Raw genomic sequence first — 11,422 nt, 5'->3', positions numbered from 1 at the left:
CACGGTTACAAAATTTTATGTGATCTGAGCCCCTCCGGAGGTGCCAGAGTCCATACTCTGTTCAGGGGGCATGAGGGACTGGCTCAGGGGGGGCAGCATGGCCCAAAAGGAGGGAGATTGTCCTCTGAGGAAAAGAGGCAACCCTAATGCATTGCACAGGTTTGAGGGGGCATGCCCCCACAAGAGGAAACAGAGGTGGCTAAGAAGGGAAGGGTCACACAGGCTAATTCTGTAAGGTTACCTTGGAATTCTAGACCTGTAGACCTTAAGAAACTTACCACATGTGAATCTTAGAACTCTAGTGCCTAGAACCTTAAGATTTAGAACTGTGACTTCTTGGACCCTTAACTAAAGTCCTAGAAAGACAGGATGCAGCACAGAACTTGAAGGTGTCCAAAGTTAGAAATGATTAAAACTTAGGCCTCTGGATAGTCACCACCAACTGTAGAGCCTTATACCACAGATGCTAAGGGATCCAGAATCTTGGACCAACAAAATCTAGAGTGCCTTGGAACACAGAACAGAACAACATTAGAATCTTAGAGTTTAATAATCTAGAATCTTGAAGCATATGATCTGGAATCTTTGACATAGAGAATCTAGGTTCTTAGACTAAGTCTTAGAATATCACATCTAGAACATTAGACCTTAGAACCTCCATCTTTAGACTCTTAAAACTTTTGCACTGCAGATTCTAGAATCTTAGATCTTTAGGATCCAGAATATCATAACAAAAGTTTTGAGGATCATAAAGCCATGGAACCTTTAATTGACCATCATTAGAATCTTAAAACTTGAGAAGATCAGATCTTGAAGGCTTATGATCTAGAGTCTTATAGCCAGAGAATTTGTACTCTGAGAGGCTCAGAACATCAAATGATAGAACTTTAGGCCTTAGAACCTCCGTGTCTGGAACTGTAGAATTTTTAGAATTATAGAATCTAGAATCTTATACCCTAAGGACTCAGAACCCTAGAAAAATAAAATCTAGAATTATAGAGCCTTAGATCCTGGAATTAGAATCTTAGAGCTTTGGAACCTAAAATCTTGCAGGCTTTATCCAGAATCTTAGAACCAGAAAAATCTAGAGCCATAGAAGCTCAGAGCCTTAGAAGATAGGCCTTAGAACTTCCATGTCTAGAACCTTAGCATTTTAGAATTAGAGACTTTGGAATTTCAGGCCCTTAGAACCAAAGACTCATCTTTGAAACTTAGAACCTCTCAATCTAGACTCTTTACAGCTTAGAATCTAGAACCTTGGAATGTTCGAACTGGGAGGATCCTTAAGGTTTGCAGTCCAATCCCTTCCTTTGACACACAGGGACACTAAGGTGTGGAAAAGGGGGAGGGCCTGTCTGGGATGGAGTAGGAAGAGGGGGCTATGGTTGGAGGTAAGGCCTGGAGTGGGAGAGTCAGGGGGTTCCCCTGTGGCAGTGCCTAGCTTGGGTCCTGAGAAGGAGTTCCAGGTGGAAGTTTGTCTCAGGCGCCATCCTCCTGCCCTGGGGATGCTGGGGAGCTCCTGTCAGCAGGCAGGGTGGGGCCAGGGGCTGTAGACGGGCAGAGGACATAGCGTCCAGCAGGATGGACCTCAGCAGCAGTGAGGCAGCTGCAGGAATCCTTGGGGTCAGGCTGGGTTGGGGGGTCAGCTCCTCCAGCAGCTCCAAGTGGTTCCGGATGACCCCCACCCTCATCCATGTTGACATAGAGGATTTCGTCGGGCTCCTGGGCGGGAGGCAGGGCCTTCAGCGTGTTCTCCAGATCTTCCCGCAGCTCTGCAAAGCTTGGCCGGTCCCGGGGGTTTAGCTCCCAGCATCGCGACATCAGGGCATACCTAAGGCAGCGAAACGAAGGGTGGGAGATGGAGCAGGGGCTCAGAAGGGGAGCATCTTGGGGACTTGGGAGCATTTCAGGACACTCGGGCGACTGCGGGCATTTCATGGGAGTGGAGGGAACGGCAGCAGTTTGGGAGCATCTGTGGGGATTTGAGAATTCTCAAGAGTTCCTGAGGGTGGTCCTGGGACTGACACTCAGGAGGTGGGAAAAGCCTTGGGAAACCTCTCTGGATGTGGGGGAATGTTGTAGTGTGGCTCCGCTAGAGCAGAGCTTCCCAGTCAGGCTCCCACAACAGACTCTGGCCGCAAAGCTTTGCAGGCTGTGTTGGTTTAAAACATGTCCTCGGAGTTCCCACTGTGGCTTGGTGGGTTAAGAATCTGACTAGTAACCATGAGGATGCAGGTTCAATCCCTGGCCTCCCTCAGTAGGTTAGGGATCTGGCGCTGCTGAGAGCCATGGTGTAGGTCATAGATGTGGCACGGATCCCGTGTCGCTGTGGCCGTGACGTAGGCCAGGAGCTGTAGCTCCGATTCAGCCCCTAGCCTGGGAACTTCCATATGCCACAGGTGTGGCCCTAAAAATAAATAAATAAAAATAAACTATGTCTTCACATTCTTTGACATGCCTCTGTGCAAAAGATGAAGCCTAACTTCCCTCCCCTGGAGCATGGGCAGGATTTAGTCACGCCTGCAGTGATGGTGTGTGTGACTTCTGAGACTAGGTTGAAAAGGTGTAATGGATTCCTCCTTGTTCTTTCTCTTGGGGTGTCCATCTGGGGGAGGGCAGCTGCCATGTCATGAGAAAACCTGAACAGAACTATGGAGGGGTCCACGTGGCACAAAACAGACCTCCTGGCACAGCCATGTGAGGAAGGCACCTTGAAAACCATCTTCCAGTCCCAACCTTCAGATGGCTGCAGCCCCAGCTCTTGACTGTACCCGCATTAGAAACCCTGATCCAGAGTCACCCTGCTAAGCTGTTCCCAGACTCCTGACTTTCATTTTTATTTTTATTTATTTATTTTTTGTCTTTTTGCCATTTCTTGGGCCGCTCCCGCGGCATATGGAGGTTCCCAGGCTAGGGGTCTAATCGGAGCCATAGCCACCAGCCTACGCCAGAGCCACAGCAACGCGGGATCCGAGCCGCGTCTGCAACCTACACCACAGCTCACGGCAACGCCGGATCTTTAACCCACTGAGCAAGGGCAGGGATCGAACCCGCAACCTCATGGTTCCTAGTCAGATTCGTTAACCACTGCGCCACCACGGGAACTCCCCAGACTCCTGACTTTCAGAAACCATGTGAGGTAATTAACGCTTGTGGTTTTAAGCTGCTGGATTTAGGGGTGTAGATAACATATACCAGCTATGCAGCCTTTAGCAAAGGATTTACCCTTTATGTGGGCCTCAGTGACGTCATCTGCATACGGGAATGCCAATGATGCCAAGCTACCTCATACAGTTGTAGTAAGGGTCAAATGAGTTAACTCATGCAAAGCATCTAAAACAGTGTCTCCTAGGAGTGGCACAGCGGGTTAAGAATCTGGTGGTGTAACTGCAGCGGCTCGGGTCACTGCTGTGGCACGGGTTGGATCCCTGGCCCAGGAACTTCCCCATGCCGCAAGTGTGACCAAAAAATAAAATTTTTGGAGACCCAAGGAGGACCTGCCGAGTCTGAAGCCCCAGGCTGTCCCCTCCCGACCCAAGTAACATCTCTTTACTCCCAAAGTGCTCGTCTCTGTGTGTTTCATGAGATGGCGAAGTTTGCTAAGCACCATCCTAAAGGATTCTGGGAACATCTCAGAGGAGACCTGAGGGTTTGGAGAAGCTCATTATAAGGGTTTTGCAGAGGAACCTGGGTGTAGAAGAGCACGTGGGGAGTATGTGTGCAGAGGAATCTGGGAGGAATTAGAACTTTGGGGGAGTGGAGATCTCAGAGGTGGGACTCCCAGCTAAGGTGCTGTAGTTTTGTTTTGTTTTTTCCTTTTCAGGGCCGCACTTGTGGCATATGGAAGTTCCCAGGCTAGGGGTCGAATCAAAGCCCACAGCCACAGCAACACCAGATCCAAGCCTCATCTGCAACCTACACCACAGCTCACGGCAACACCGGATCCTTAATCCACTGAGCGAGGACAGGGATCGAACCCTTGTCCTCATGGATACCAGTCAGATTCGTTTCCACTGAACCAGGACAAGAACTCCTGTAGTTTTTTTTGATTGTTTGTTTTTTCCTTTTTAGGGCCGTGCTTGCGGCATATGGAAGTTCCCAGGCTAGGGGTCAAAACGGAGCTGTAGCTGCTGGCCTACACCACAGCCATAGCAATGCAGGATCCGAGCCGCGTCTGCAACCTACACCACAGCTCACGGCCTTGCTGGACCCTTTAACCCACTGGGCGAGGCCAGGGATCGAACCTAGGTCCTCGTAGATCCAAGTCGGGTTTGGTACCACTGAGCCACAACGGGAACTCCCAAAGGTTCTGTAGTTATTCACAGTCTCGGATACCTGGCACCTGGGTTGGGGTGGGGCACACACAAAGCAAAGGAGGGAAGGGCACCTTTTGCTAATTTGTACCTCATGGGCTAGCAGTGATCTTGTGGAGCAGTGGTGAGGGGGCAGGAGGTGTTCCTCGGGTCTGAGGGACCCTGTGCGGGTTTTGGAGGGCCCTGGCTATGTCAAGGTCTTGTGGGCTGCTCAGGGTTTTGGAGTGAAATCTGAGATTGGCAGGGAGGGGGTCCCAAGGGTCCTCACAGTCCATCCAGACAGTCCACAGGCTGCTTCAGGCGGTTTCCCTGGCGCAGGTAGTCATAAATCTCGCTGTTCTCCACTCCTGGATATGGGGTTTGACCTCGTGTGGCAATCTCCCACATTGTCACCCCAAAGGACCACTGTTGGGGCAGAGGGGAGAGGATTAGAGGGTCTCTCCTGCACAAAGACAGCCCCACCCAACATGGGTACACCCACACTCAATGGGTGGACACAGCTATCTCTGTGGCTGCATCACAGCTGTTAACAGAAACACTTTGATACAAGCACACCCTCATGGGGGCAATGAGCGTGCATACATAGACCTGTTCACGCATGCACACATTTACACACTCCGTGGACACGTCGTCTCGTGTTGCCTTGCATACCCTGGCTATACAGGTGTACACATACCTACCACTGGCTCTCCCAACCGAAACTGCCCACTCAGCCCAGGTATCAAGCTGCCACCATGCACACGCGAGCCCGAGCACACCTTGGCACGTTCACAGATACCCACTGTTCACAGATACCCACAGTCCCCGTGGGTGGGCCCTGTAAGGGAATCCCTTGCGTCCCCATGAGCCTGGATGTTGTGTGAGATGATCAGGCCACTCCCCCCACCCCTGCTCCCCACTCCTGCCAGAGGTGCACGTACCACGTCGCTCTTGCTGGTGTAGACGCGGTCAGCCAGGCTCTCGATGGCGATCCACTTGACTGGCATCTTGGCAATGCGTCCCTGGCGGTAGTAGTCCCCGTTATAGATCTTCTTCGAAAGCCCAAAGTCGGCCACACACACCGACATGTTCTCGTTCAGCCTGCCCAGATTGGGGAGAGGAATGCTGTCATGGCATTGGCTGCCTCCGCCAGGAAGCCTGCCCTCACGCTCAGACACGTCCCTGTCTTCTGCCCCCTCGCAGTCCTGCTTTGGGGGCGGGAGGTGGGGGAACCTGTCTCTCTTCTTGCTCCAGACCGTGTTACTTCTTGCACCCTCTGTAAAATGAGGTCAGAAAAGGGTCTGCCTCGGGCTCTCCCAGCTCTGAATACTGGTCAGATTCCTTTCCTCTGAGCCAGGATGAGAACTCTGGTGGTGGTTTTTTTTTTTTTTTTTTTTTTTTTTTTTTTTTTTTTAGGGCCACACCCTGGGCATATCTAAGTTCTCAAGCTAGGAGTTGAATCAGAGCTGCAGCTGCTGGCCTACACCTCAGCTATAGCAACGCGGGATCTGAGCCGAGTCTGTGACCTACACCACAGCTCATGGCAACACCGGATCCTTAACCCACTCAGCAGGACCAGGGATCAAACCTGCAACCTCATGGATACTAGTAGGTTCGCTACTGCTGGCCACAACGGGAACTCCTTAAACTGCTTTTATGAAGTGTGCTAAATATACAGAAACATGCCCAAATCTTAAAGGAAGAGTTCACTGAATGTTCACAAACATACCCATACAACCAGAATGCAGATTAAGAAACACAGAGTTCCCACCATGGCTCAGTGGTTAAGGAATCTGACTAGCATCCAGGAGGACGTGGGTTCAATTCCTGGCCTTGCTCAGCGGGTTAAGGATCCGGCGTTGATGTGAGCTGTGGTGTAGGTTGAAGACTTGGCTCGGATCCTGCTTTGCTCTGGCTGTGGTGTCGGCCGGCAGCTGTAGCTCTGATTGGACCCCTAGTCTGGGAACTTCCATATGCTGCAGGTGTGGCCCTAAAAACAAACAAACCAAAAAAAAAAAACAAAAAAAAAAAACAGAACATCATAAGACATCTATACAACGGAATGCCACACCGCAAAGAATAAGAACTACTAATATATACGACAACATGCACTAATCTCGAAAACATCACACTGAGTGAAAGAAGCCAGATACAAAGGAGTCAAAATCGCATGATTCCATGTGAATGACATTTAGGTGACAGAAGTTGATAGTGACAGCAATCCAGAATAGTAGTTACCCCTTGGGGGCAGTGGCTGGGAAAGGCAGGAGAGAGACTGCTAGGGCCTAGGAATGTTCTTTCTTTTTAAAATTTTATTTTATTTTATTTTTTGGCCACAATGGAAGTATGTGGAAGTTCCCGGGTCAGGGATTGAACCCGCACCACAGCAGCAACCCAAGCCACTGCAGTGATAATGCCGGATCCCCTTAATCTACTGCACCTCCAGGGAACTCCCTAGACAAAGATATTTTTAAATATGAAAGAGAAAGAAATATCACCAGTCCTTCCTTCCCATATTACCCCTCCAAGTGTAACTACAATCCTTATTTTTAACAGTGTGGGTTACTTGTGGGTTGTGCTTGTTTTTGTGCTTTATGTAAACAGAAGACTCCTGATTCTTGCACCTGAGATTCTATTATTATTATTATTATTGTTTTTGCTTTTCAGGGCTGCATCCATGGCAAATGGAAATTCCCAGGCTAGGGGTCCAATCAGAACTGCAGCTTCGGGCCTACGCCACAGCCACATAGGATCCTGGACCCAATGAACGAGGCCAGGGATTGAACCCACATCCTCATGGATACTAGCCGAATTCGTTACTGCTGAGCTACAACAGGAACTCTTGGGATTCTATTTTTTTAAGCATTGAGAATTTCTACCAAGGGTGCTGGACTTGGGCGTTGGGGGGAGATGGGTCATGTTCAGACATCTAAGCTGGTGGCTGTGGAGCACACAGGAAGCTGGGGGAAGTGGCCACTTGCCACCCGGTAAGGAAGTATTTTAACATTTTAAAACTTATCAAAAGGCGTGACAGGTGCGTAACAGCTGACTGCCCACTCTGATTCTCTCGGTGTTACTGGTACCTTGGGGGCTTGACGAGGATCAGCCCAAGTTATGGAAATAGAAGAACGTCCATTTTGACTGAGTCTATTCATGCCTTTAGACCTACCTTTCAGTTAACAGGAAATACAGGGGACAGAGGAAAAAGGCTAATGCCACCACAAGGAAACAGACACATCTTTTTTGGGGGGGCCACGCCCACTTTTGCAGAAGTTCCTGGCCGCACCTGCAACCTCCGTCACAGCTTCAGCAACACTGGATCCTTAACCCAATCCTTGGGGCCGGGGATTGAACCCTTGATGCCCCGGAGACAATGCTGGATCCTTAACCCATTGTACCAGAGAACTCCCAGACACATCCGATACATGGGACATTTTCCAAGACAACTGGCCTGATGTCTTCCAAAAGAATATGCCACAGAAATGTACAAAGGTAGTGGTGGGAGGGGGCTATTCTAGACTAAAAGAGACCAAATGAGTGTAACAATCAAAAGCAATGTGGGAACTTTGGGTACGTCCTGGTTTGGGGGGTGGGGGAAGCCCTAAAGGACATTTTGGAGGAGAATTGGAAGAATTTTTTTTTTTGTCTTTTTGTCTTTTTTGGGGGGGGTGCTGCACCCACGGCACATGGCGGTTCTCAGGCTAGGGGTCTAATCAGAGCTATAGCTGCTGGCCTATGCCATGGTCATAGCAACACCAGATCCGAGCCGTGTCTGCGACCTACATCACAGCTCCCGGCAACGCCGGATCCTTAACCCACTGAGCGAGGCCAGGGATCGAATCTGCAACCTCATGGTTCCTAGATGGATTCATTTCTGCTGTGCCACAATAGGAACTCCCTGGAGGAATCTGAATACGGATTGGATAGTGGGTTATGTTACAGAATGACTGTTCATCATCTTAGGTGTGATAGCAGAATTGGGATTATTTAGGCCTAAGTCCTTATTTTAGGAGATGCCTGTTGAGGATTTAGGGGTGGAATGTCACCATCTCAGCCACCTACTTTCAAATGGTTGAGGGAAGGGAGAAAAGGAGGAAAGAGGAGCAATGCGGCAAAATCTCAACAAGGAGGGGATGTGGGTGTTCGTCGTACAACTTGTTCAACTTTCCTGTGGATTTGGAATTTTTCAAAATAAAGAGTTGCCGGGTTGGGGGGGGAAGCGGGTGGGAAATAAAGCCCTTTCCATACTCCCGAGAGCTGTGAACATTAACATGTCTTCTAGAAGATTCTCTGATTCTCTAGCTCCAATTTCTGAGTCCAACATTGTAATAAGACTAATATTCTAAGACAGTACACACACACACACACACACACACACACACACACACACACAGCCCTCCCCTTAGCCCTGGTTCTGGCCTATTTTCTGCTCGTCCGCTGGCAGACGGGGCCCCTCACAAGGGTAGCCCCAGGCAAGACACTTAGCGTGGAGGGGGACGAAGATGACGCTTCTGTGTCATCACCCTCATGGGTCGCCTGTGCCCTTTTGCTCACCTCATGCTACCCACCAGGTCCACCCCATCTCCTCTTCTCTTCACAGCCCCATACTCCTTTGGGATCTCAGTTCAGGGCCCACCTCCTCCAAAAAAGCCTCCCCTGAGCTCCTTGCTGACCTCGCTCTTCCACTCCTGAGTTCAGCCATGCCCGAAGGGTGTGTGCGTCTTGTGGCAGGTGTTCCCTGAAGGAGGGGGACTCCCGGAGGGCTGGACACTCACATGCAGTTCCTGGCAGCCAGGTCCCGGTGTATGAACCTCTTGGTACTCAGATACTCCATGCCACTGGCGATGTCTGCCATGAACTTCACCAGCATCTGAGTGGGCAGGAACTGGGGGGCCAGGGCAGGAGGGAGCAGCGGTCAGCAGAGGCCCCCACAGCCATCCTCCCTCCCTCCCTTCCTGCGTGGGCCTGGCTCTGGCCCGCAGTGGTTTCCTCTGGCTCTGCGAATTAAGTCCAACGCCTTTCCAACACGGCCGTTTATCATCCCTCCCCCTTCCTCTCCATCTTGATCTCCTACTGTTCTTGTCCTCGTTATACACCTTTCTGGCTTTTTGTTTTGTTTTGTTTTAAATGCAGAAATGTCTGGGCTAGGGATCAAACCTGTGCCATAGCAGTGACCCGAGCCACAGCAGTGACGCTTGATCCTTAACCTGCTGGGCCGCCAGGAAACCCCCTCTCTGGTCTTTAAACAAGCCAGGCTTGTTCCCACCTCTGCACCTTTGCACATGCTGTGCCCTCTGCTGGGACCACGTCCTCTCAGATTCCTCACCTCCCAGGACCTGGCTCCTCCTTCAAGGTGCCTCCGCCATGAGATCTTCCCCGTTCGCCCAAATTCATTGCCCTGCCTCCCTGTCACTCATCCTACTCTTTCCTTCCTAGCACTTAAATTATCTTTCTTATCTATTTGTTAACTTGTGTATTGCCTGGTCTCCCCACGGGCAGATAGCCCCATGAAAACAAGCTCTTTGTCACCACGGCCTTCCCTGTGTCTGAGCAGCACTGGGTACCTAGTAGGTGCTCAATTAATACCTATGGTCCAGACCCTCAAAAGCACTCACCACTGGCTGGTCCCCGAGCCGGGAATAAAGAAGGAAACTGTGTAGGTCTCCGTGTTTCATGAAGGGTAAGATGACCACAGGGGCCGGGAAGCCCTCTCGTTCGGAACCCTGGAAACAGACGCCTGCGTCCCCCCAGGCAGCCCTGTCACTCTCACCCTCTGCCACCTCTGTCTCTCCCTCCCCCTCAAATCTGGCCTCCAAAGTGTTGAGGGGCGGGGGTAGTGGCGGCAAGAGCCAAGCTTCAGAGAAGCCATTTCCAGCACTGTTCCCAGGGATGCTTCCTTAGCCCTCCTGGGGACCTCAGCTATTTCTGGGAAAGGTCAGAGGTCACATTCCAAGCCAAGGGAGAGAGGAAGGGGGGAGCTGGCCGGCTGCAGGGATTGGGTGGGGCAGAAGGAAGCCTGGAGGTGTGATCTTCCCAGGGCCTGAGGGAGGGGTCTTCCCTCTGGTGTGGTCTCCACGGGCCCAGCAGACCCAGGAAGTCTGCCCCCCACTCACCGATGAGCCTCATGACGTTGGGGTGGTCGAATTCCTTCATGCAGACGGCTTCGCTCAGGAAATCTTCCAGCTCCGACCTTGTGCAGATGGCAACTTGGGGGAGAGAGGAAGATGGATGAGGAGCAGGGAGAGGGGAAGGAGGACTCTTTCCCTCCTCCCCTTCCTCTTCATCAGCAGCAGCAGTCCCCCGGCCAGGGGTCGAACCCAAGCACAGCAGTGACAATGCCAAATCCACCACCAGGGAGCTCTCATCATCGTCTTCATCAAACTCGATTAGTAAGTACCAGGTGTACCAGCACTGTACATATATCAACTCATTTAATCCTTTAAGGGGCTTCTAGTATTTTCCCCACTTTATTATTTTTATTTTTTATTTTTAGCCACCTCGTGGCATATGGAGTTCCTGGGCCAGGGATCTGAGCCACAGTTGCAACCTCTGCCACAGCAATGCCAGATCTTTCAACCTACTGTGTCCTGGTGCTGCAGAGATGCCACTGATCCTGTTGTGCCACAGTGGGAACTCCTATTTTCCACACCTTAAAGATGGGGAAAAAGGAGTTCCCTGGTGGCATAGTGGTTAAGGATCCAGTGGAGCCATTGTTTGTTTCAGGTCACTGCTGTGGCAAAAGGTTTGATCCCTGGCTGGGGAGCTTCTGCATGCTACAGGTGTGGCCAAAAAAATTTTTTTGTCATTTGTCTTTTTAGGGCCGTACCTGTGGCCTATGGAGGTTCCTAGGTTAGGGGTCGAATAGCTGTAGCTGCCAGCTTACACCACAGCCACAGCAACCACAGCCACAGCAACGACAGATGTGAGCCCCGTCAGTGACCTACACCACAGCTCACAGCAACGCCAGATCCTTAACCACTGAGCGGAGCCAGGGATCGAACCCACATCCTCATAGATACTAGTCAGGTTCATTAACCACTGAGCCATGATGGGAACTCCAAAAAAAATCTTTCTTTTAAGATTTAAAGATGGGGAAATGAGGGCACAGAGTGGTAAAGGAACCTTCCTAA

The 11,422-nt window shown here is 50.8% G+C and overlaps 1 protein-coding gene across 1 annotated transcript in view; it reads right to left on the bottom strand.

The window, feature by feature from the left end:
• The window catches only part of AXL (AXL receptor tyrosine kinase), a 32,116-nt gene continuing 20,694 nt past the window's right edge, over positions 1-11,422 (bottom strand). Inside the window, 6 exon segments of the mRNA NM_001128458.1 lie at positions 1-1,831; positions 4,582-4,718; positions 5,234-5,393; positions 9,068-9,177; positions 9,908-10,029; positions 10,406-10,498. Coding sequence (NP_001121930.1) covers positions 1,480-1,831; positions 4,582-4,718; positions 5,234-5,393; positions 9,068-9,177; positions 9,908-10,029; positions 10,406-10,498 — 974 coding nt within the window. The 3' untranslated portion in view covers positions 1-1,479.

The sequence above is a fragment of the Sus scrofa genome, chromosome 6 (assembly GCF_000003025.6).
Source record: "Sus scrofa isolate TJ Tabasco breed Duroc chromosome 6, Sscrofa11.1, whole genome shotgun sequence".
Lineage (NCBI taxonomy): Eukaryota > Metazoa > Chordata > Mammalia > Artiodactyla > Suidae > Sus > Sus scrofa.
Note: the sequence above shows the minus strand (reverse complement) of the source record. Positions and strands in the feature narration are given on the sequence as shown.